This window comes from Rhea pennata, chromosome 5 (assembly GCF_028389875.1).
Source record: "Rhea pennata isolate bPtePen1 chromosome 5, bPtePen1.pri, whole genome shotgun sequence".
NCBI classification, from domain to species: domain Eukaryota; kingdom Metazoa; phylum Chordata; class Aves; order Rheiformes; family Rheidae; genus Rhea; species Rhea pennata.
The window spans coordinates 20,589,558-20,614,609 of NC_084667.1; the positions used below are offsets into that span (position 1 = coordinate 20,589,558).

At 45.1% G+C, this 25,052-nt stretch overlaps 1 protein-coding gene and 1 long non-coding RNA gene across 2 annotated transcripts in view; one reads left to right on the forward strand and one right to left on the reverse strand.

Moving 5' to 3' along the window:
• HSD17B12 (hydroxysteroid 17-beta dehydrogenase 12) overlaps positions 1-22,047 on the reverse strand; it is an 86,604-nt gene extending 64,557 nt beyond the window's left edge. Inside the window, 3 exon segments of the mRNA XM_062576396.1 lie at positions 21,603-21,776; positions 21,779-21,929; positions 21,931-22,047. Of these exon segments, the coding sequence (XP_062432380.1) occupies positions 21,603-21,776; positions 21,779-21,929; positions 21,931-22,047 (442 nt within the window).
• LOC134141581 (uncharacterized) lies at positions 5,908-20,466 on the forward strand. Its single transcript, XR_009958657.1, has 4 exons — positions 5,908-6,049; positions 19,262-19,363; positions 19,891-20,002; positions 20,331-20,466. It is a non-coding gene; the product is annotated as an uncharacterized LOC134141581 (long non-coding RNA).
• Positions 22,048-25,052: the final 3,005 nt, after the last annotated feature.

The window sequence follows — 25,052 nt, forward strand, 5'->3', positions numbered from 1 at the left end:
ATTCCTCATACTTCTATAAGCTTCCTCAGATTGGCAGAAAATATCAGGAAAATTCTCCTTTTATCTCCCCATCTCAATACACAATTTACTTCCAGAGTCTCTCTGCTCACCTCTTCATGAAACAGAGGCTAGAGATACAGCTAGATAATACAAGAGACAAATGCTGCAAGAGACAAGAGCCTACTGTTAAGTAGTCTTAACAGCACTGAGGACCTGAGTAAAGGAGCTCAATAGCATAAGCAGGATTTGAATCAGGAAGGGGTTCCTACTCTCCCCACCCAGGCTGCATCAGCAGAGACCCTCTCGTCCCCTCTCAAGAATATAGCATGATCCCTTTTCCCCAGAGAATCTGAACAACTTCCTTGCTATTGCAGAATCCAAGTTCCAGGCACTCTTGATCTCACCCGACATTTGCAGTTTTCAAGCCTTTTGATCTACTGAAGTTCTTAAATTTATAAGGTGCTACAGACTTTTCATGTGCAGGAGACAGGAAGACAAGTTCTCTCTATCCTCCTGCACTCTCAGGTCCATGACAATGGTCCACGATTAGCAGGGAAGAAGAGACCTCATGACAGAGGTGACCCTTCAGTCCTGTATTTAAGCAAGTGAGTGAGCATAACCAAGTACTTCTCACCCTGCAACCCCACAAGAAAAGTCAAACCAGTCCATCCCTGACAGCCCCTACAGAAAGGCAAGGGGTCAGGTCTTTCTTTTGCTACACCTGCAGCAGCCAGAGATCCTCCTCACTTCACACAGGTATGCTGCAAGAGATGAAAGGTGGAAAACAGCTTCCTGGGACTGAAATCAGTCTGTAGTGGGCAAAGTACAGCTATTTGGGTAGTATTTGTTGCCAACGTAGCTGTCAGTCCACTTCATGGAAAAGTGCATGCTGGTAAAAGGGTTTGTTGAATTGGATCCAGTCTGCACAAAGCTAGACATAAAAGCTGACACAGTGCCAAAAGCATCCAAATTGGGAGACAGGTGGGTAATGTTACCTTTTTACAGGAGTTCATTCTACAGGCAGGAGAGCAATTTGAAGCCAGACCACCATCATCAGTGCTGGCAAGTAACTCGAATCTTTTGCTCGAACAACCATCTTGGCCATGAGGCTATCAGTGTCCAAAAACATTCAGGGCACGGAAGGGAGTGATAAAGCCTTATAGTAAGTTAGGATCAAATCACAGACATTAACAGGCACAGGAGAATATGGAATTTAAGAGATTGCAGTGCCAAACAGCTTTTCTGTACAACTTTAAACCATTCGTTGACCTTTCTCTGTGATTGGAGGTGAGAAACATGGCCTCATGACTAGGTCCTTGATGTTTTGGTGCATTTTTAAGCATCACGCATCATTCAGTACACTCATGGTACATCCTGAAGCATTCGACCATTAGAGAAACACGCAACTTAACGGAAACGACCTGTAATTATTCATCTGGTCCCTAGATTTGCGTTATCAGCTATCTACATTTTAAGTGAGAAAGGACAATGTTGACAAACTCTCTCATAGTGTAACAGTTGTATCACAAGACTAGTTCTTCCAGGTCAGAACAAAGATCCTGCTAACACAAGACTACCTCTGACAGTGGTCGGTACATGCTGAGGGAAGAACTCAAGAGGTCATGCAGAGTGATACCTTTGCAGGATACCCCTTCTGTTTTCAGCTTGTGACTCCAGCATTCAGTGGCTACAACTGAAGATTTTGGACAAATTTGAGAGAGAAAAGGCTATCAAAGTCTATTACCATAATTTTTTAACCAGTGTAAACAATCTTCCAATGCAGACTGCGAGAGGGAGCTACACAGCTTAACTACATCCTGCATGGCAAAGACCCACCTTCTCCTCTTTCCTTTGAAACTGATCTGGTAGTTTCCTCCACCAGCTTCTAAATCACAGTATGGAATGGGATTGAACAATTAAAAAGGAGAGAAAAATGAAGTTGTGGACTTTTGAATTAATATATTAATCAAGCAAGTAGAACTGTAACAGATTTTGACAATGTTTACAAGATTAGATATTTAGGCAACCCTCCATCAGAAGTTTCCATCAGAATCTCTTAGAGGTTTGCAGATAGTAAAATGAATTGAAAGATGACTGAATGCATTTAAAATATCAAAGTGATTGAAACATACTCCATTTATCAGAAAAACCACGTTCCTTTTCCATCTCCAGAATTGAAGTCATTTTGAATATAAGTTTCAGAGCAGAGTTCCACTGCATCAATAACAGACCAAAACATAGGAAAACTGGGGAACACAGTATAGGCACTAGAAAACTGACATTGTAGAAGACAGGGAGCTGGAGGTATATTCTTGCCAACCACTAAGCTGATTCCTGCAGAACTGCTCAGGCACCTCCTTGCCACCCTCACCAGCACCCTGCCTTGTGCCAAAGGTAACAAACACTTGCAGTGCTCAAGTCTGCCCAACTTGGGCGCTGTTACCAGGACAAAATCCATCTCTGGGGAAAAAAGGTAGGTACTCTGTGGGAAGAATGAGAGGTACAAAATCCCTCTATTGTATAATCTCACATAGCAGCCTGTGCCAGCTTTAAGCTAATAAGCTAGTCCAGACCTAAGACATCTCTCTCAGCATCGCTGGGTGAGCCACACTGAGCTTTTTAGCACCCTGGAGATGCTCAAGAACTCACTGGACTGGGGCAGAGTGCTGAGCCTGACAAGCTTCCTTGCAGCACAGAGCCTGAGAAGGAGAGCAAGTAACCCCCATACGCTTAGCCTGAGTTCACCAGTCTCAGCGTCAAACTGGTACCAACAGACCCAGCCAGACATAAGCTGACTGTTGGACCCACATACCTACACAGTGCTCCTCAACATTTTTAGCCAGAGCAGGGGTTATTAGCTACCTTGGGTCTGCACATAGAATAAACGCACTTGTGCCCAGCTTCCCTCTCACATTAAACAGCCTTCCTGCAACTCAGACCAGTGGCTTTTCTGTCAAAGACACATAAATGGCTGTACAGAAGTAATCTCATGTGCGGATAAGCCTTCTAGCTCTAGCTCAAACCAGCCATGCCTGGTCTATGCTCACTTCATACAGTCACTGAGGTGTCTCCATTTATACTGCTTTTGCAACAACAGATATCCAACCTGGATATCATTACCATTGACAATGGTAAACCACTTCAGGTTCAGCTCTCAATTCTTCACCTCTTATTCAAGAGGCGATTTCAAACTCAGTCAAAACAGATCAAAAATCTGAAATGCACTGGCTATTTCATTACTTTTATAAGACCACCTATTTTTCCACAAGGCCACTCTTCTAGGGCTTCCAAATACTAACACACAAAATGTGGAAAGAAAAAAAAATCCATTTAAGGAAGAAATATTATAAATCAGGACAGCTATCTGTGTAGAAGCAAAGAGAAGTTTTAACTCTGAGCAATGCACAATGTTATGTTATCTTGCCCAGTAGAGGGACTACTGATAAAGCCTATCTTTGATAGGCTATTTTAATTACACACACTTATGGAGGTTACCACTCCAAATGCTTAATATATAACATACCTATACACCACAGATGCATGAATGCACCTAAGAACTTTCTTACGAAGGTCTCGGTCCACAGTACCCTTCCAAACAAAATTCAAGATCACATTTATTTCCCCTAAAGAAAACTTTACAACTTGCTTGTACACACACTGAAACACACCCAATCTCCTTTTTAACCCAAATGTCTGTCAGTGACTAGCCACTCCAATCAGTTTATTATTATTGCAGTTGTGACTACCTACAATTACCTTATAGCACCTATGGTTGGCCTCACCTCAGCAAGCCACCTAGAGTACTAGAGCACACAATTTAAAAAAAGATTTTAAATTATAAATAAAAACTGATCAGGACAGAGTCAACTCAAACCTTCAGCTACTTGTGTAATATTTGCACCGTTTTCACTTGTTTCATCCAGTCCTCTTATAGCATTTCAAGTGCCAAGACTGCCACCATACGCTTAAACTGGAAGTATGTAGCAAGACCACTATGTGACCTATAGCCGTTCTCAGCCGGCCCTACTCAGGGGCCATCTACAGGCTATGAGCTAACTCAGTTTCAGTACTGAGTTGCTCGATTGCCACCAACCAGGTGGTACCTGATGGACCTACAGCTTCTGCCCCAACGCAAAAGCAAAGGACATTTAAGAACAAGCTCCTATCACTGCTAGAGCAAGTCACTCATGCTTGAGGTTCAAGGAAAGAGCTCGAAGGGGCCAGTAGGAAAGAGTATCAATTGCTCTGGTGACAGCAGTCCACTGAGGTGCCTCTTCAAGAGCTCAAAAAGCAGTTCCTCCAGAAAGCCCCAGACTTTCTGCACGTACACTGCCCAGCTATGGGGGTTCAGAACTCCTGCACACAATGAGAAGGCAACTAACCCACGTCTCCTAACAAAAAAAAAAAAAAAAAAAAAAAAACTTGTAGTATAAATGCACGCTGAGTGAGACTTACTGCTTAATCATCCTAAAACCTGCTTTGATTAAAGCTCCTACTGGCACAAAATAGTTATTTCAATAGAAGAGACCTCCCCACTTTTAAGAAGTCACCTGGCCTAAATAAGTTTATTGCAGAGACCTTAAATAACTTCTCCATTAGGAAACTTTATCCCTCACAGGTACCCTAAAACTGCCTGTGAAACTATCTCTCAGTAGGAAAGCTGCTGCCACATCACTGTGTTTTGGGGGTGAGCAGAGAAAGAGGGCACAGCAGGGAATCAGTCAAGCACCAGGTCCGTTTCTCCCCTTCCCAGGTATTAGGTTCTGGACACTAAAAAGTTCACCCATTACAGACAATAAACAAAGCTGCATAAGCTGCTGAGTACAGAAGATGAATGAAGCGTGTGACGCTAAAGATCTGTGAATTGAAGAATCTAATGTATGAATTAAAATCAGCACCCTCATTCCCCCTTTGTCTTTCCCCCTAAAAAGAAACGTATACAGCAGGACATAAGAGGAGAAGGAGAGAGGTGGAAAAACTGTGGTCTGACACAGTTATAGAAACTGATGGCCTGTCACCCAGACACTGATGAATATTTTTTACAGGATAAAAATGGCAACCTAGAGTCTAAAAATAAAATGCCGTGCTGCAGACCTGTCTGGCTCAGCAACACCACTGGAATACAAACACACTCCCTTGCTGGTACATCTTGACTAAGATTTCTCAATAAAAGAAAAAAAAGCACTGTAGAACAAGCCTTTTATTTTTAAGGGAAGGAATTTTTTTTTTTAACAAGTAGATTAGTATTATATTTAGCTTGCATTCTATAATTACAATTTTACAATTTACAAGTCTTTAACGGATTGATGAGAACGGTAGACTACCTCACGCTGCACAAAGCAGAATTTCTTCTTTCCTTCCTCAAAGGATTACAATATAAGAACATGTTTATCAGTGCGTTTAAACTGTAATTTCAGAAAGCTTAGAAATTTATTTTTAGAATCATATTGTGGACAGAACTGTGGACACCACTACTTCCAAACACCCCCAGAGATGGGGGGGGGGGAGCTTTTACTTCATTTCATATCGAAATTTAGAGTAAAAACCTACTTAGCTGAGAAGCAGAAATGAGTGATCGTTCACAAGAAGCACTAATTTATCAAGTCTATTCACACTGCAGACAAGCTGCCTTATGCAGTAGAGATTCTATTTTTGGCAAGTGATGCAATAGCTGCAAGGGCTCTCCCAGAACCCTTCATTTAAAAGCGTCTAAGCCATATTAAAACATATTATGAGATGTCTAATACCCTGCGCTGTCACCTTTCCATTCTCTGCACCAGCATATTACACACACAAGTCACCTTGTTCAAAGTTTTATCTTTAAGAGAGAGTCAGATTTCACTCAAGTGAAAAGTGTATCTACACACACACCCACCAGCAAATATACCTGCATTGCACAAAGAGACACAACGCTGTATAGGGACTTTCTGACCTCCTGATTTTCTACTGGAATACGGAACAGCTTGGTTTCTTCATGGAGTTTCTGTGAAGACTTTCAGAAGTCCACAAAGCTACACAAGCCTCATACAAAGCCTAATCCTTTCAAAAGGTATTTCTATTCTTAGAAATTTTTAAAAGAGTTCTTGTGTATTGCTGACAAGTGTTGGGGCATGTTACTGCCATGCGATTATTTCAACAGGTAAAAATCCTCTAAATGAGAAAAGTTCCAGAAATATGCTACTGGGGAAGGGAGGGGGGGAAAGAGAGCAATTTCTTTGAAGTTTAAATAGGATAGGGATTTTCCAACCCTTTGCTTTTGTGGAGTCCCCAGGTTTTCCAATAGCTGTGTGAATCTCTGTATAGCAGATTCAAGCTTGCTAATAACAGTGATCCCTAATTCACCAATCCCTTATAAAGCTAAGTTCCACCTGCCTCCCTCCACCCTGCACCCAAAATAACAGAGGTATGCCTGAAGGCAGAATTACACAAGAAACTGTTTTTGTTTGACATCTGACCTTCAGGATGGTACAAGGACCATAAAAAAAATCCACCTATTATTTTGAATGTGTCGTCAGAGACATTATACAAAGAAATCTGTGCACCCAACTTGCTGCTACACAGAGCTTTTAATTTTTCCTCCAGTCCTTTGCTTGAAATATATAGATACCAGCTCTTACCTACTATTTCAGACCATTTATCAGTCATGGACACCATTTACTGCTCTGGAGGAAAACCCATATCTCACACATGCCAATTCAGGTCTAGGGTTTATTTTTGTTTCTGAAGAAACAATATTTCCAAGCCTTTGCTCACGAGCTACTTATGCTCTATATTAGTGGCTTGATTATCTTCCAAGGTTACCTATTTAAGTAGTGAAAAAAAGACGAACTTGTTCAAGTCAATTTGCATCTTACTGCTACTAATTCTACCTGCAGACTGCAAACTGGCCTGTGACTCTTCAAATTTTACATTTCAGTCTCTATAGTACTTAACAGATAGGGTGAGAGGAAGTCTAAAGGTGGGTCTGAGCACAGAAAAAGCTTGTTTTTAGGATATTTCCAAGATAATCTGCTCTTCACAAGCTTTCATGTCACAGACTGCCCAGCAAAGACAGAAGTAGAACAACTTGATGGCTTTACTACTTCTTTTGTTTGGGATGATTAAGTTCTGCCTCTCTACTACACACACAAACACACACACTTATTTCCTCCCCCTGCAGTACAAGTTTGGAGAAGTCTGTCTGTAAAGTCTGCAGGGATGTCTGGGGAAGAAGGAACATGGCTACAAGGTAGCGAGACAAGGATTTCATTTGGAAACTATATACAGAAGAGGGAATTAGTCTTTTACAGATCTTAATCGCTCAGGAGTAGAACAGAAATTGAAACAGGAAGGTACCTAGTTATATTTTATTCATTTTGGCTAGAAGCAACATTAAACCAAGTTGTACACTGAGAAGGTAGCATTTGCTTTAGGGACACAGAGGTATGAAAACGGGTTCTGCAGAACAGCTGAAGTGGCAGCAAAAGTCACACCTGAGTACTGTGCAGCTTGCTCACAAGCAGAGGAGTTCAAGCACAGAGGCTTCAGCAGGCAAAGCCTGAGAACAGCAATACAGGGAGCACCAAAGGGGTATTTTACAAGTCCTGCAAAGCCTTGTACCGGGGGCAGGAGAATGACAACTTCAGAAAATTAACTCAGGCCCTTCATTAACATGCATACTGCTGGAAGCAGCAGTACTAGCATGCAAGCTCTGTCCCTGCACCACAGGGGCAAAGGACACCTGGCCAGTAGTTCCCACAGCCAGTTCTTGGCTGCCTTACCGGTGTGAAGCAAGAGCACAGCAGCAACTTCAGATGCATCATGTCAGGACACGCTGTTAGGACTGTTCTGAGGACACTCTGCGCAGCTCCCCCATTAACAGAGCTCCTGTAACCCACTGCAGGGCACCCTCCCACACGCACACCTCCACGCTTGCCACATCTAGCACACCCATGGCTCATTCGCATGACAGCTGCCAAAGTACAAGGCATAAAGCCAGGGCAAGTCAGACTGCAGTACAAGTGAGCATCTTGTGCACATGGCAGGGAAAAGCATGCACCGAAGTTTCATGAAAGCAGGGAAGAGTGGCCCCTCACCCATTCAGGGGCAGTTTACAGCTCTACAGGAAGGCTACAGGACTGTGGTATGTTTACAACTTTTAAAGCGAACTGGTCAACATTATTAAACAGCCATTACGAAGTACTGTGTACACTTTGTCTGGTGTAAGCGTGGATCAGTGGTAGTCTGCAGCAGTCAAATCTAGCAGTAAAGCTGGAGGGTTCAGAACACTGATTAGTCCAGATCACTTCCTAAAGCAGTTCAAGTGAGAACTGGTATCTTCTTGTTCAGATATAACATGATCTAGTAAAAGCTCATGCTTATATCGCCATTGAACAGGAATACCCAAAACTGCAGGTCACCCAAATCTTCAGTTCCCTAGAAAAACATTTTAAGGTGCCTCTGGCTACCTAAGACACAGAACAATATCAAATACAAGATTCTTCCTCCATCTCCCCTTGCTAGTTTTAAGCGAATTATCTGTGAAAACTTGGTCTAACCAACTGCTAAAATATCATTTCCTTTATAGGAGAGAAGAAGAAAATACCTCATGGTGTCCCCTCTTGTAGGTTCAAGCATGATTATATGCATTCCCAGTAGAAAGAGAAGTTAGCGAGTGTATTTATGCTAGGCTAGGAATGGCTTTAAACTTTTTATAATCTCTCTCTAAATAAGACCATTATTTCTGCTAAAATCAGAGCCCTCTCAGTCACACTGGAAATAGCTTCTCATGTGTTGAGAGAGACAAAGATGGCTTAGGAACATATTTAGCAGATAATGTGCTATTAAAAAAGATGCAATGGCAGCCATGGATGAAAGCTGATATAGCTGGCAAGTCTTTATCCAGCTGCCAAGATGTTATAAAGACAAGTCTTAAAAATGTAGAAAAGTAACACAAGTGGAATTTTAATTTCTGAAGTCTTCAGAATGGAAGTTACCTAATTATGATGAGCAGTGATCTAATCAAGTAGATCATTTGTATATAAAAAAAAGGCAATATTTGAAGTGTTGAAAAGCCATTAAACTTATCTTCAAAAGTTACCCTGCCTACAACAAAATGAGAGGTACTCTGCAATATTTTGTTTTTAAAGTCAGCATTTTACATTCCAGCTTATGAAGTAGAAACTGCTACACAAATGTAATTCTGTTCCAATTAGAAGTCATCTGATTATCTTGCTTTTGTGCACTGCGGTTATCAAACCGACGCTTAAACTCAAACCACACCTTTTGAAAAAGTCTCTTCTCTGCATTGTCAGAAAGATTACTCAACTACTCACCAGCACCCTCTAGCCCACAGATTTAAGAAGGAACACAGAACCAGCTGGTCACCTGAATTAAGCAAAAGCTGCCATTCATAAAAAGGGGTCACTTAGAGCTGAAAAATGAAGATTCAGTTTAGAAACCGATCAAATTTGAAGATTATCCTGTATTTTTTGGCCCCCTAAGATGTGCATATTTGGGAATTACGTTCCACAGGCGTCCATTGCATCCGATACTTTCGGTGACGTTCACTTTAATTGGGTATTTCTATCCACCACATTCTGGAGAGGGAAAAATATGAATGAGGTTAACACACAACTTAGAAGGTAACAATCATAAGAAATACACTCAATACATTAACATAACATTCTCCCTAATGCTTGACAGTAAAGAGATTTAGAAAACCTCGGTTGTTTTATTTGTATCAGCACTGTCTCACAATAGAGACATTTGTGTTAAAGATTCATGGAAAAACTCTAAAGGCAGTCCCTTTCCCCTCCTATTTCTAAATAAAGAAACAGCCACTGCTGCCTTCTATATTTCACTCTCAGCCCTTGAAAACTTGCAGTATTTTTTCCCTGGTGGAAAACTCTCCAGATTTTCCTATAGAAACGAGGCTACCGTCAAGCCTCCTTAAATGTTTGAGCTCCAATTGATTTGATGCACTTCATTCTCCCTGGAAGAGCAGGGAGGCAGAGGAAGCGCCTGTGGGCGCTGCACGGGCTGCAGCACGCTGCGCTCAGCAGCCCCTGGCCCCCCCAGCCGCACGTGGACTAGCCAGTGTCCTTGTCACACGACACGACACGACGCTGCTGTGGTGTCCCCGTCCCTGCTCCCGCCCTTCCCCAGCTCAGTCGCATGCAGGCACCATTCACAGAGACGAGTCCCCTTTCCGCAGAGATCGAGGCGCTCTTCCCAGCAGCCCGAGCACATGAATGGCTCGGACCCTCTCGATTCATAAAAGTGGCGACGGTCAATTCACAATGAACATGGTTTGCTCCAAGTCATTAATGAAACTTCAGAAGGAGGATTCCTGTTTCTGATTCATGAACTGGGCAACCCGCAGCACTTTCAGACAGACGGGTTGAAAGCAAAAGCATCGTATATCCTAGCAATAATCTGAATTAGGGACCAGGGAAAGGCAGTCACGTAACCCCGTCCAAGCTAAGAAAAGACCAAACCTGCCCCATCTCCTGCGTTCAAGCATTTCATAAGCTAAACACACAGCAGAGTAGAAAAGAGGGAACGTGTTATGTCACCTATTAGGTAACGGATGCACAGCAATGAGGGAGAGAATGAGGATCACTGCAGTGACAGCATTTCTCCCTCCCTGCCATGTGGGAGCACCACTGTCTATGCAGACACTGAGCAGGCTTTGAGGAACGCAGTTCCGCTGGGGGCAGATGAGGTGAAACCGAGTTAACTCTTTGCTCACAGAGGCACGGATTTCACCAAAAGCATGTGCGGAGGCAGAGTCCCTGCGAGCAGGAGGCGGTGTTCCTTCGCACACCTTACCTACCAGCACAACCCCCCTTAAAAAGGGGGGCGCTGAAAGCAAATAAGGCTGGCTACACCACAGAGGAACCACTGGGCAACACCATCCCGCGCTGCAGAGGGGTTTTTTAAAACTGAAGGTTAGGAAACAGCCGTCGCACACGTTTAAAAACGGCAGAAAGCTGATTCTTCCTCCATCTCTCCTTCCCAAGCGACACGCAGCGAGACGGGCGCTGCCACCCACGTGTGAACCCGCCCCACACACAAGAGCATGAAGCTGCCACATCTGAGCCGGGGCAAGGGGGGGAACAGGGACAGAAGTTAAATGTCTGTCTTGGCTAACAGGGCAGAAGGTGGAAGCTAAGGACAACTCTAGCTGCAAAAGGCATGGTGAAAATGGTTAACTGAAAACTGGGCTGCATTTAATGATGAAACACCGGAACAGCTCGGGCCGAGGTGCCCCGTGTCCGTGGGCCAACTTTCTGAAGAGTTTTGAGTCAAACTGTTGATGCATTGCCAACCCGTGCAAAACACGAGCCTCTGAACCTCCAGAGTGTTCCTATTTCCTGTATTTCCCTGTCACCTTCCTCCCACTTTTACGCATCAGCCCCACTCCAGGGCAGAAGTGCGCACTCTAGCTTCCTTCCACAACAGCCCTCCTGCTCCAGAAAGGATATGCCATCATGTGCATGCCAATCAACAGGTAGTCTAGCCACTTCATCATGAAGTGGGTGTCAGCAGCCAAAGGAAGGCAATAGTTAAGCATACAAGCCTCTCCTGAAGCCCAGGATGTCACGAGTGAGAGGAGTATCTTTTATTCTTAAGCATTCATCTGAGTATAACCATATTACAGCACATAATTTGATCAATATATTGACACTGAAAATACACATTATCTAAATGCTCAGAGTCCTGCCTGTGATCAGCAGCACTTCCAGGAAGCCTTGCTTCAGGCGGGATCTGCCTCAGGGCTATCAGAGCTTTCTTTGCAGCCATTCCCACCACATGCACAGCAGTAGTGCAAGAGAGGTGACGTGTGGTCATGGGATACGGCAGAGGTTTTCTCCATCTCATGCTCCAATCCAACTGGAGAGGCTTACAGGGAAGGCTTTTGCACAGGACTTGACATACTGTTCACCTCAAATTGGGGAAAATATAGGCATGCATTCCCTGCCCCATACCCCAAGCAGCAGGGCATGCCACTCTAGACGGCAGCAAGGAAGACTGTGACATGAAGGCTGGTTTGCATTAATTTCCCATCCCACAGATAATACCAGGAGCATTGGCATTGCCACATTTACAGCACTACTGGCCAGGTCCTCAACACAGGCCATTTTCCTGGCAAGGTGAAGACTTCTACACTTATAATGCAGCCCCCTCCTAGTCCTCCACAACCTCAATCCTCCACTGAAGTATGAAGCCATTGGACTTTTCTGCTCTTCCCAGCCAAGCTTACCTGCAACAGCACAGAAGGAAGGAAGCTCAGAAGTTCCTAACAACATCCTCTGACCAAAGATGTAATACTGTAAAGGGAAAACAGCACTGCACGCATCCCCCAACTCTTCAGAAATTAGCTCTGGAAATTAGCAGCCAAAACAGGTTGTACCGCTACAGGTCCCTTTTTAACCTTATGATCAGAACACAGGTTCTTCCTGCCAAGCCAAACACTGGGTGTGACAGGGTATCTGACGGCAGAAGTAAGGACCAGGACACCCTAATTCCTAGGTCAATTACTGACAGGAGAGAAGTTATTTCCGATAGTTCAGGGATCCTCTACTGCCCCATCTTTCTTCCAGTTGTTTCCTCTCACTTTTGTTAGAGATCCAACTCATGAGCTGACCCAAATCATCTCTGCTTGATCACTCTGTGGGTGGAAAGCTCCTGTGGTAGATGGAAATCAGCTACTGGGAACACTGCACACATGCACCTCTGAGAAAAAATGATCCATGAAAACTATTAATAAATAATCAGTTTACATACCAAATGCTTTTTGCTGCTGGAGACTATGTGAGAAGCTTGGGGAAAGATGCAGAGGAACAAAGGACCCTGGGAAATAGGTCAGCTGGAGGCTTAAGAAGATACAAAGTAAGAGTTTGGGAGGAATAAATTGGCTGTAGGGAAGTAGACTTGCTGGATCCAGTGGTGAGGCACAGTGGAGAGGTGCAATGTGCAAGGATAAGCAGAACATGTTGTTGCTTGGGTAGCAGCATTTAAACTGTAGTTAGATCTCTGCCTTGTGCTTTCCACATCTACAGACACTTTTATTCTGCCCTTTACAAACCCTTTCATCCAAAAGTATGGACTACAGACTTTGAAAGAAGGTCACGCTCTTCAGAAGTCTCTGCAGTTTCCTTCCTCTGAATAAGCTCCAAGTCCTTGCCCCTTTGAGCTTATCCCCCTATAATCTCTCATTCCACTTTCTTCCATTCTACTTCAGTGAATATCTTTTAACATACATGAAAATCCCTTGGTGAACCATCATCTCTAGAGCTGAGCTCCTCAGAGTAGCACAGCCAGCCTTTTCCTCAACCAGTAAGTTTATAGTCCCTCAAGAAGTAGAGGCTCAATTTTACCCAAGGTACTGACAAGACCAGTGTGATACACTCTGCCAGGATATCTTGACTCACAATTATACAAGAGAAAAAATATGAAGGTGGAAAAAAACATGCAAAAAAACAATCAAAACAGTCTCTGTGAAGTCCAGCCAGACAGTAATCACTGCATATATACAAACTACACTATAACTTGGGCCTTACAGCTGTGTCTCATCCTCTTCAGGAAAGGCAATTGCGTCAAGAGATTAATATTAGAGAACTTTTGGAGACGGAAAAACAGGGACAATGTAAAAAAAAAAAAGGGGGGGGGGAGAATTACAGGAGACAAAAGGGAAAGACACTTTTTTTCCTGGGGCTCTGCTTCTGGGCACCTGATCTCCAGCTTTAAGAACTGTAACAAAATAGGTTTCTTTCAAGACCTATGATGAAAGCCCAGACTTTCAGGTGTCGCCATCTGTTTTCAGGGACAGAAGGAGTAAAAAAGCTCAGCAGTGAAGTTTCCACATAGCTCTTTTCTGGTATTAACAGGAGAGGTTTATATTGTTGATCAACTATCCTTTGGGTGATGGTGTAATGCTCTGGACTTCAACCCTACAAGCCTGGGAAGTTGCACAAATTTAAATACTATATTAAGATTATATAATTAAGAATCAGAAGATCACAGATTTAAGGTAGGATCCTGCTGTGCAATTAAATGCACTACAGGACCCAACCAAGAAATCCAAGTAGCCCTAAGTCTAGCATTTTCAGATATTAATGTACTCAGCTTCACAATATGAAGTATTTTGTTTTACTCTAGGAGCCTAGGTTTCCTACAGCCTGATATCTACAACATTAACACCTGCACAAGCACAGCTGGTGTTATCTCAGCCATTCCCTAACTTGTGCTAAGCTGTACTTTGGACAACTAAGCCCTAGTATACAGCCCACTGCCTAATATATCGGGATGATTTGTCAGCCTGGATTGATTGCATTACAGAACACAAAACTAGAATATCTTCTCTTATGAACAGTGTTCTAGTCCTACAAATTGCTCAATAAATGAGCAACAGAAGTCCTCTAAAGTTATGAGCAGCAACCATAAAAAAAAACTAACCACATGAGTGTTCAGACTACTAACGCCCAACTCAACATGAGATGCCTTGCCTACTAGCTACTGTTTTTATCCTGCATTTGTCTGCATACACAAGTCCAAGAATCACATTTGGCACTTACCAGAAGTGGGAAAAAGCTTTTCTTACTATTATCCTTTGTGTAAAAAAAAAAAAAAAAAAAAAAAAAGAGTCCTCCCTATCCTATAAATTGCAAATGAAAATATTCGTAGGGCCAAGAATCATTAGACACGTTTCGCCCACCCACCAAAACAAAGAAATAATTCCCAGGTTGCAAACTGCTGCAGCTTTCCCTAAACCCCACTCTCAGCCCTGCCCTCAGCCTGCCTCAGCACTTTCTGCTAGCTCACCTCTTACACAAGAGCATTTACCCAACTACAGTTCAAGCGTGGGTGGCTTTTTTGCTGGAGCTGCCCAAGGCTCACTTCTGTGCTCATTCCTGCGTGAGGCAGTTCTCCAGACTCCAGCAGCTCCAGTGAGTGCCTCACAGGTAGTCCTTCCAAAGGGACCAAGCACACTGGCCAGCATAATATAGAGAAACTGAAGCAACTTACTACTCTAGGCAACTTCCCTGTGTAAATCCCCTAGTTTTAAGTGACAGGTTTCCATTAGAAGTATTCCTACTCTAAAACATACAGAAGGTTGAAATGAATAAGGTACTTTAAAATGACACAAGTATTCACCCCTGGACTACTTTACAAGCATTTATCTTTCGGACTGTTTATGTATATAATAGAGATTGGTATTCCTTTCACCTTAATGCAAAGAGCATTCATCTTCCACTCACTGTTACCTTTTGCTATGTTAGGGGAGACCATACTACAGCACAGAACTCTTTCACATGCATCTCCACCCCTGCAGTTAAATTCAGCAAAGTCCGTTCATATTCCATTTCAAATTTCCCAGTGACATTAGCTCTGAATTACTAAAATCTTCCATCCAGAATTTCACTTAGAAGAAAAAAAAATGTCTCAAAAGGCAGAATGAAGTAATTCACATCAAGTTAAACTCCAGCACTTGAGGTCAAGGGCTTGGGTGATGCTGTGGTTGGTGGCAACAGCATTCAAACATTTAGTCTCAAGAGATGCTGATACAAGGTCCAGAAGTGCTTTGCTCTGGACTTCTGCGTTCTAAGTATTTAGTCTACCTCTCCTCCTCCAGCTAAAGAGGACAAGGAGAAGCCCTCAACTGTAACATAGATGTTAAGCAATTCTACCATGCAATCATTTTAAACAGTCAGTAAGTGCAAAGTAAAACACTTACAGATGAAGCAATCAAGAAGCAGAGACAGCAATTTTGTAAAGAACAGACTAGGGTATGGTTGTCTCCTTCATATTGTCCAGGAAGGAAAACTGATTTTGGGATGCATTAACAGCAGTAGCCTATGTAAAATATTAGGGAACCTCTCTGACACACTAAGTGCTAGTAAGGTCTCAAAACAAGTTGCAGCTAAGTTGGAGCACTGCATAGTACAAACTGCAGAGATTAGAGCAACAGGATGGGCAAATCCACCTCACCTCCTGGGTTTCTCTGGAAGAAGTGTTTGCTTAATTTAGGAAAAAAAGAGACTGAAGGGAGACACTGAGAGAAGTCTTCCAAAATAAGTGATGATGCCAGTAAGAAAAGGGAGGGAAGTCAGCTTAATTATTTGCAAAGAAATTTAGGATTGACATTTGGAAACATTGTATGATAGATGGAAAAAGAAAAAAGCTGTACTCTGAGCAGAGCATTTGTGGGAAGTTCAGACAGTTAGGAGACCTGCACCAGATAGTTTACAGACCTACATTTTAGAGCAGTAAGCACTTTGCAAATAACCAGTGCAAGAGAACAGGTGCTTCAAGTTCAGTCTGCACATTTAACTTTAGCTGTCCCAAAGAAAGGTTGTAATGAAGCTGGCACATTTTCACCTGTTAATGTTACTTTGGGGGTTGACAAGTACCATGCTTTATTTCAGACACAGTTAAAAGTGTTTGCAGTGCCCAAAATTGAGCATGACAACCAAAAACTTGCCACAGATCCAGGCAAAGTGCTAAAGAGAAGAAATCCCTGAACAGAGATTCTACTATGAACTAGCAGCAACTAAAAGCTCTCCCTGAAGGTTTGTACAGCTCAGTCCAAGACACATTCAGGTGTAGGGAAAAATGAGGTGGTACACACAGCCTCTCCTCTCACATCCTGCAGTGAGCAATGCTAGCAGAGAGCTAACACCTCTTTTACTTCCCCAGTAACTATACACTCATACGTTGAGCCAGGATTGCTGTTTTAATCTGCAACAGTGATTTATGATGTGGTCTGTCAACTGTCATGCACAGGGCCAAACACTTGCAAAGCACGCCTGCACTCATTTGTACAACAGTCCCTGAAATTTAGTTGCAGAAAACAGCCTTCAAGTAACAGGACTTTTCACTTAACACTGAAGAGCTTGAAAAAAAAAAGATATTACTTGTGAAAGCTGCTTAAAGTTATCAACAAGTTACTGCCTGATTAGAGCCCTAGTCAATACTGTCCTGAATGTCCTTTTATGGAGTTCTTAAATTGCCATTAAAAACCATTTATCATTGTAGTTACTTCATTATGGCTGTCCCAAGAACTTCATAAGGATCAGAGTTTCGCTACAACACTGATTCCAGGAACTACAGGAAGCAAATTGTGATACCAAGAATCTAAGTCAAACTTTTTACAGATAAAAAATATAGCTTGCCATTTCTTCATATAAAGAGCACATCTTGTGTTAATTGCTTATTAATCTTATTACTGCTAAGGATTTATTTAGTGCTTGCTATCACTCCAACTTCCTAGTCAATTAAAGCTCAGAAATCACCCAGGATAGTCCTGGTTTAAGGGAACTGACTGTTAAGAGTTAGGTAAGTATTCACTCCCCTTCTCTTGCGGGCAGCTACACTATTCATATCTTCTCCTTAGTGGCCCTGGTATACGAATGGAACAGATGGCTCTTTTGAATCACTGGATTACATACAGCCAAGCTCAGCCTACACTAAGTGAAAGAAGCTAACCAGCAGAGGCAGAGGGAGTTCACGCAGCTTTGCTGATGAAGGAAGTTATTGTTAGGCAGTTATACAGGAAAAGAATGGTTTAAGACTAAGGAGTTTGGGGCTAAAAACAACTATAGAAATTTAGACATAGTTGAGAGCATCATACTGACTGACCTCTTAGAGAATAAAAACAGTTTTAGGTATTTTTGCACTTCTAGTGAATAAATGCCAAGGTGCTTAATTAAGACAAGCTGGTGCCAATACAAAGGTACAATTGTATGCAGCAAATGAGAAAGCATCATCACTATCAGACATTTTGTAGTCACTAAACATGTGACCATTATTCTAATATGATTGAATCAAAGCTATGAGGGGCAGAAATGCATGCTTTAATAGAGAGGTCTCAAAGAGAATGGGGCTCCTCTTGGAGTGTCTGATAACAGTCAAAGCAAGCTTTGTTTCCAGTTAACACATCACTGGCTACAGCCAGTCGAAAAAAGTTGTTTCTCATTAAAAGATTTGTAGTTGTGAACAGGGGGGGAAAAATACAAGTTTAAGTATCTGGCATGACTAAAATGTTGGAAGTTCTAGAGCATCAGGATACTCCAAAACATAGTGCCAAACCAAAGTATTTTGAGTATTAAAAAAAGTCAACTAACTACAGATAGCCAGTAGAGTCCAAGGGAAATACATATACATACATATACATTCCCCCACATGAAGGCATCCAAGCAGTGAAATAGGCTGTGCACAGAGGCTATGCAGTCTCCATCCCTTTTGCAAGTTTAAGAGCAGCCTGGATAAAGCCCTGATCAACCTGGTCTGATCTCATTGCCAGCCTTTCTTTGACCTGGAGGCTGGACTCTTTTACTGGAAAAAAGGCTTCCTAAAATGGGAGAAAAAGTCAACTCTCCAAATAGGAGATGGGACAGCAGCAGGTAGTTTGCTGCTCCAGAAGTGCTGAACTCCAGAGCACATCCAGTTACCAATGGCAGAAAAGCAGCTGCCTGTGAGCATCACCAATAGAAGAGCAGAACAGTCTCATCTGACTTGAGAGCACCATTACAGATTAAAACTACCAGCTCTGACAACAGATCAGCCAGTCTGGAGAAATACAAGAGAATACAAGAGCCACATCTGTTTTCTGCATTTTTGGAGATTCCACGGCATTGCACTCATGTTTAATGTGTTGTTTATTTAAGTAAATTGTTTTCCAAGTCAGGGAGATGTAACTCAATTTCTGTTACTGACTTATGAGAAACCGAAGTTATAGAGCAGTTGATCCAGAAATCTTCACTCTGTGTCGTCTCAAGATACACCCAGAAATCTCATGTATACACAGCATCTGTTCACCTGAGCCACTGCACAGAAGCAAGAGCAGGCTACATATGACTTATAGGGAGAGAAAAATCAAAAAGTTTCATGCAGACTTTCAAACAAAAAGAATGACAAAAATAGCAAATATCTTGGCAAAAGTTCAATTTGTTTATCACAACAAGTAACATATTTTTTCCTAGTATGTAATTGGCTGACATTGGAAGGAGGAGATATGAGCAGGATGAACAAATTCCAACAAATTAGATATAGAAAAGACAGAAGCAGTTGCACACATGTGACCATATACCCACTAAGATGACAAAGCAAGAATTTACAATTCCACTTCAAAAACACAGAAGAGGACACTAAGAGGAAAGAAATACAAGACAGTTTATCTTTGTGAAGTTGCTTTCCAGTGGCAGAGCAGAAAAAGAATACATTGTCACAGTAATCAAAACAGCTACTTAGCATCAAAACTATTTGTTTTTTTAAGATCAGAAGAGGATGAATGCACTTCTTCCTACACTATTACCAATTCTCCTTCTCAAGGTGACCCAAGAGGCTATGTCTCCATCCTCCTCTACAGTTAGAGAAAGTAAGTCTCTCCAGTCTATTGCTGGTGTCAGAATAAACTTCAGGGCAAACCACCCTGACATGTCAGCGCTTATTCATACTGTGAAATTTTCTCCCTTCAACTGGAAGGCTACCGTAGCTGCTGCAGTACAGCAGCATCTTGCCTGCACAAGCAGCAGGCAGAGGATGTAGAACAGCTAGCTGATGATGGCCACACATCTTTCTACAGTGACAGCTCAGGTCCAAGTCAGCAGACACCAGCGTCCAATTTCCCCATCCTTCTTGATGTTGCAGAAGGGCTCCCACTTCAAAGAGGAAGTAATAAACATAGGGAACCCAGCTTTACTGTCAGTACTCCTTTTCCTCCATGCATTGAAAATTACCATGATAAAGGGAGAGAAAGAATAGTTCTGTGAGCAGCCAACAGCCAAGTACAACTGGAGGCTGATGTCTACGCTTGTATGAAGCAATGATACAAACATTTGCACTGCAGTTTTCTGTTTGTAAGATGCTTAAGGGTGCAACTGAGGAAAGATTTGTTGTCTACAGATGGTGGTCTTCTCTGATAACCTGGCATTTGGCAACAGCACTGCAGACTTCCAAGTCTGAAAAAAGCAGGAGGAGCTAAAGTGGTTATCAAGACTTTCGCAAAGCACTGAAGGTCAGCAGGCAACTGATAGTGGGGTAATATATTCAAAACTAGAATGAGAAAAGCAAAAAAGCATTGCGTTGTCTTACACTAACCAGAATGTGTTTAACAAGTGTACTGTTACTCTAACTGGAAGGGTAACATTGGTCTTAGTCATTAGCACATAATGCTGTAACTTGTCCAAAGCATTACCGCTGCTTCTCAAGCCTGTGCATGCAGAACCATGACATGCTCTCAGATAATGCATATGGCCAGGGGCACTGCTGATTTATTTTCTCACATACTAGGCATTCAATCACCTAACTGTTGGTTCACATGAGTTCTACGTTGGCTGTTGCAGAGATTATGGGGAAATACGCTCACTAGTCCAAGAACAACTATCTTCTTGGGAATCTGCCGTACCTACAAACCTGCCACTAGAACAGCTGGAGAACAAAGTATATTTCATAGCCTCTTTAAACTTTCTTCTCAAACTCATGGCTCTTACAGTTTGCAGTCAGTTTTATGGCTCACTTTATCAGTTTGGTACCAGGAACAGGACCTTCCCTTCCCAGTGCCCTTGGAAGAAACAAATCTCAGAATTTTCTTGGCCAGAGCTGTTATGCTGTGGCACAGCCGTACTTCCTAAATCCACACAAGTATTTAAAAGTTACGAAGATGGAAGAAATGTTCTTTCCTCAATGTGACTCCAGGAATCGGAGAGCTGAGAAGAGCTGAGCACAGCGTCAGCACTAACAGCCCCCGGGAAATACTGTTTTACGGCACCTCTGGGTGCCGAGGCTTAGGCGCTCTGACCACCCCCTCTCGACCAGCACTAACGCCACCACTTACCACAACAACAACGGCCGGAGCAGCCCGGGCCTCTTCGGGGGAGCTGCCAGCTGCCGGCAGCCACATCCCGGGATTTCAGCGGGGCGGGGGGGGGGGGGGGGGGGGGGGAGGAAAAGGGAGGCGCTTGTGGAAATTTTGCAACGGGTCTTCTGTTTGCAAACTACTCCCGGCACACGGGCCGCCCCCGCCCGGCCCCTCGGCCCCCACACGCCGAGGCAGCTCGCAGCAGCCGCCGGTCGGGAACGCGCCGACTCCCAGGTCTGCTGCCAGCTGCTGTTGGAGCAGCAGGACAACGCGGCCGCCTCAGCCGCGCAGTCAGAAACGGCTTCCCCGGCGCCCGCGACGAGGAGCGGGGGCGAGCAGCGGCTTCCCCCGCGCCCGCGACGAGGAGCGCGGCGAGGGCAGCGCCGCCGCGGCACGGCCGGAGGAGCCCCGCGCGAGGAGGCGGCCCCGCCGGCGGCGGCGGCCTCCGAGGAGCTGCCCGCGGCTGCGAGCCCCCCCGGCCCGGCCCGGCCCGGCCGGGGCCCGGCTCAGCGGGCGGGACGAGCGCGCCGAGCGCGAACCTCGGCGGGCCGCGGCCGGCGCGGAGCCCGCACGGGGCTCGGCGGCCCCGCTCGGCCCCAGCGCCGCCGCCGACCCGCCGCCGCGGAAGTTTCGGAGCGCGGCGCCGGAGCCGCAGGGCAGCGGCGGGCGCCGAGCCCGGAGCTGCGGCTGCCCCCGCCGGCGGCCGCCCCCGCGGCGCGGGCCGAGCCCCCGCCCCCCGCCCGGGACGCGCACTCACCTGCCCAGGCGCCCAGCGGCGGCCCCACGGCGGCGCCGCCGCCGCCCAGCACCCACACGCGCAGGCCGGCGAGCAGGCGGAAGGCGGCCCGCGCCGCCACGTAGGCGGCGCCCAGCGCGCCCACCCAGTAGAGGAGGCCGGCGGCGGGGAGAGCCGCGGGAGCCACCATGCTGCGCAGGCGGCCGCGCCGGGACTGAGCCCTCCCGGCCACCGCCGGCCCGCTGCCGTCACGGCGCCCGCCCCCGCCCCGCCGCTATTGGCGGAGAGGCCGCTCAGCCATTGGGTAACCTGGCAACGCGGCTGGCCCCGCCCTCCCGAGCGCCGCTGCGGCCCCTGCACGCCCCTGCCTCGCCGGGGAGGAGGGGGGAGGGAGAGAGCGGCCGCACGCCCCCGTACTACTTGCGGCCTGCGCCCCACGTGGTCGGCACCGCTCTTTTACCACCATTGGCCGGGGCAGCCGCCCGTCATCCCGCGGCCGTGCTGCGATTGGTGCTGCGGGCCGGACATCTCTCAAGATTGGTGGGGAGAGGGGGCTCTCTTCCCGCCCCCGTGACGTCATATGAGCCCATTCATAAAATGTTCAAGCTCCGCCTCCGACCCTACGAGGCGCCGCGCTCGCCCCCTCCCGCCGGTGCCGGCTGCGGATCTGCCCGGCGCGCGGCGGGGGGGGAGGGGCATAGCTCCCCCCGCCCATCCCCCCGCGCCTCGCTGCCCTCGGCGGCCGGGCCGGGCCGGGCCGGGCCGGGCCGGGCGCGGCGAGAGGCACCGCGCTGCCCCGGCCGCCCGCGGGAAGCCGGGCCAGGCTAACGCCGAGATCCGCGGGGCAGCTCGCCCGTGGCCCGTCCTTTCCGCCCGCCTCGGGGAACGGGTCGTGCCCAGACCCGGCCGCCGTCACGTCGCGCTCCAAGGTCCCCCAAACCGCTGCGCTGCCACGCCTCGGACCTGACCCTCTTCAGGGGCTGCGTTTGCCCCGAGGCAGCCTACTTCTGCCCCCAGTCCCAGCCGAGCTCAGGCTCGCGGCCCTCCCGCCGGCCCCGCCGCCAGCCCCTCGGCAGGAGGCTCCGGCCTTCCCCCTTCGCTGGGGCCACAGCCCCCCGCCAGCTCCCTCCTCCGCCCCGGCACCCTCCGCGCACCCCTCTGCCCGGCGCGGCCTTCGCGCTCTTCAGGTTAAAGTTGCTTTTAAAAAATCCACATCTGCAAACTGCTTGCTGTAAATCCAATGGATTTGTAAACCGTGTTTCCTTCCTCTTACTGCCCTCCCCAAGCTTTGTGTGCGGTTCTTTTTCTTCTTCCATAAGGCATGCACAAGTATCATAATAAAATAATGCAAATATTGTATTTCTGAGTGCAGACAGCCCTTGTATTAGATGGTGCCCTAAATGAAAGGGGAGGGGTTAAAACCCCCAAGTGTTACAGCTTGAGGTCCCAAACAGATTGTGGGGCCATCGGGGAAATAAGAGTTACCAAAACTAACTCACCTCAAAGCTCTCCGCTGGAAACAAGACACTCGCATATGACATCAACGAACTGATGTAACCAACCATGTGTCCAGGCACACATGAGCTAGCATAAATGAAAGATCAGTAAGTGCAAAAGGGAACAAAGCCAAAGAAATAAAGTCACACTTTGATAGGTTTACTTGTTTTATTAGTTTAATAAAAATAAGCATGTTTGTTACATTTCCTGTAATTAAAAATATGTATAAAATAGCTTATCATTCAAACATACAAAATTAATAGAAATGAAAGGTCTCTGTTCATAATCTGCTTGTGGAGAACAATTACATTCACAGTGGGATTTAAACTTTATTGGATTCAATAACACAGTGATGCAGATTAAAGGCATGGAACTACCATGCATTTGGCAGTGAATAACTTGTGAAGTCATTGTCTTATTGGCTGATCATTGTCTTATTGGTTCATTTTCAGAAATTAATCTTTATCAGATATTGGTTACAGGGAATAATACATTGCTGAACTTTGTTCGTTCTACAACAGGATGTATGTATCTGTCCATACTGTGATTTAGGTCACTTTTTTTTTTCCTCTCTTTTCCCCCTTCTGTTCACTTGTCATTCAATACTAAAAGATGGCATCTAACTTTCACCAAGTTTTCCTTTTCTTTTTCCCCAGAAAAGACTCACCTATTGCCCAATGTCATTGTTAGAATGTTATTATTTGCTCGGGCTAAATTCTGCAGTCTTTACACAGGAAAAACTCTCATAAGCCTCCCTAAAAGCATATCCTGCATCAGAACTGTCACAGATAGGTCTTGATTATAAGAACAGAATTGCTGGAAGATCTCATTTTTCATTTGTTCTATATCAGCCCTTCCTTACTTTGCAGGCCTACTTTATTCTACATGGAGAACCTTTGCATTTTTGTATGAACATTCATGGAAAAGAAACAACTTGGTTACAGTATGAGTAAAGAATACAGACAATCAGATGGCGATTCTGGCATCATTCCTCACCAGGTTAACTGCGCACAGCGCAATTAAACATTGTCAGAAAGAACATGCACTTGCTGTGGTCACACTGCAAGGTAGATCTTTTTCTACTAGCTGTCAAGGTATTCTCAAATTGCATTTGCAGGAAAATGATCACTGCCAATTCTTACTCTTCTGTCTTCCAGAGGTCCAGGCAATAGAGATAGGATGTCACAAAAGCATCTGGAAAGAGAACAGGAACCTATTTGTCCGGCTCCAGTAGGAGATCTGCTAAAAGTCAAAAAAGACAAAACAAGAGCTGAAGATGGAAGATAACAGTATAAACTTCTGTACACCCTGGTGACCCTGATAACTGGGCTTGACAGTGTATGCAGAGGCTGGAAGAAGGGAGACATGTAGGGCAACCCACTAAAAGGAGTGGGCGACTTCCTACTGCATGTCCACATAAGCCATGTGGCAGCATTACTGTGGTAACTGCAGATTACAAATGGGTCAGAAACAGGGAAGGAAGCACATGGATGATGTGAAAGATTTGTTAACCTTTAGATTCTACCCATCTCCTATTATAATGTCTACTGCCCACGAAACTGCTGTGGTGCTGTTCCCAAAACATCTTGTCTGAATATCCATCATGTTGTGGGTCAGGACAGAAACTCTTCCACTGTTCTCTCAGGGAGCCAATAAATCCCTGATGGAAAAACACAAATACAGCAAGGCAGTCCTAAAAAGTTTGTGTTAAAAAAAAGAAAAAAAAATCAAACATATTGGTTATTCAACACTGTTGCTATTTTTTACGCTACTCTGTACAAAGAGAAAGACAGTCCTCTGAGAGGCTTACAGGCTACATTTAGAAAAAGATGAGTCACAGGCAGGAAAAAAGACTCATTGGAGTCTTTATATATTATACAAAGGTCAGCTGAGGGATTTTGGATGTCTCTTGTTTAAGGTCATCATACATTCCTGGACACCAGGCATATCCCTCTTCAGGGTTAATCCTGGTCT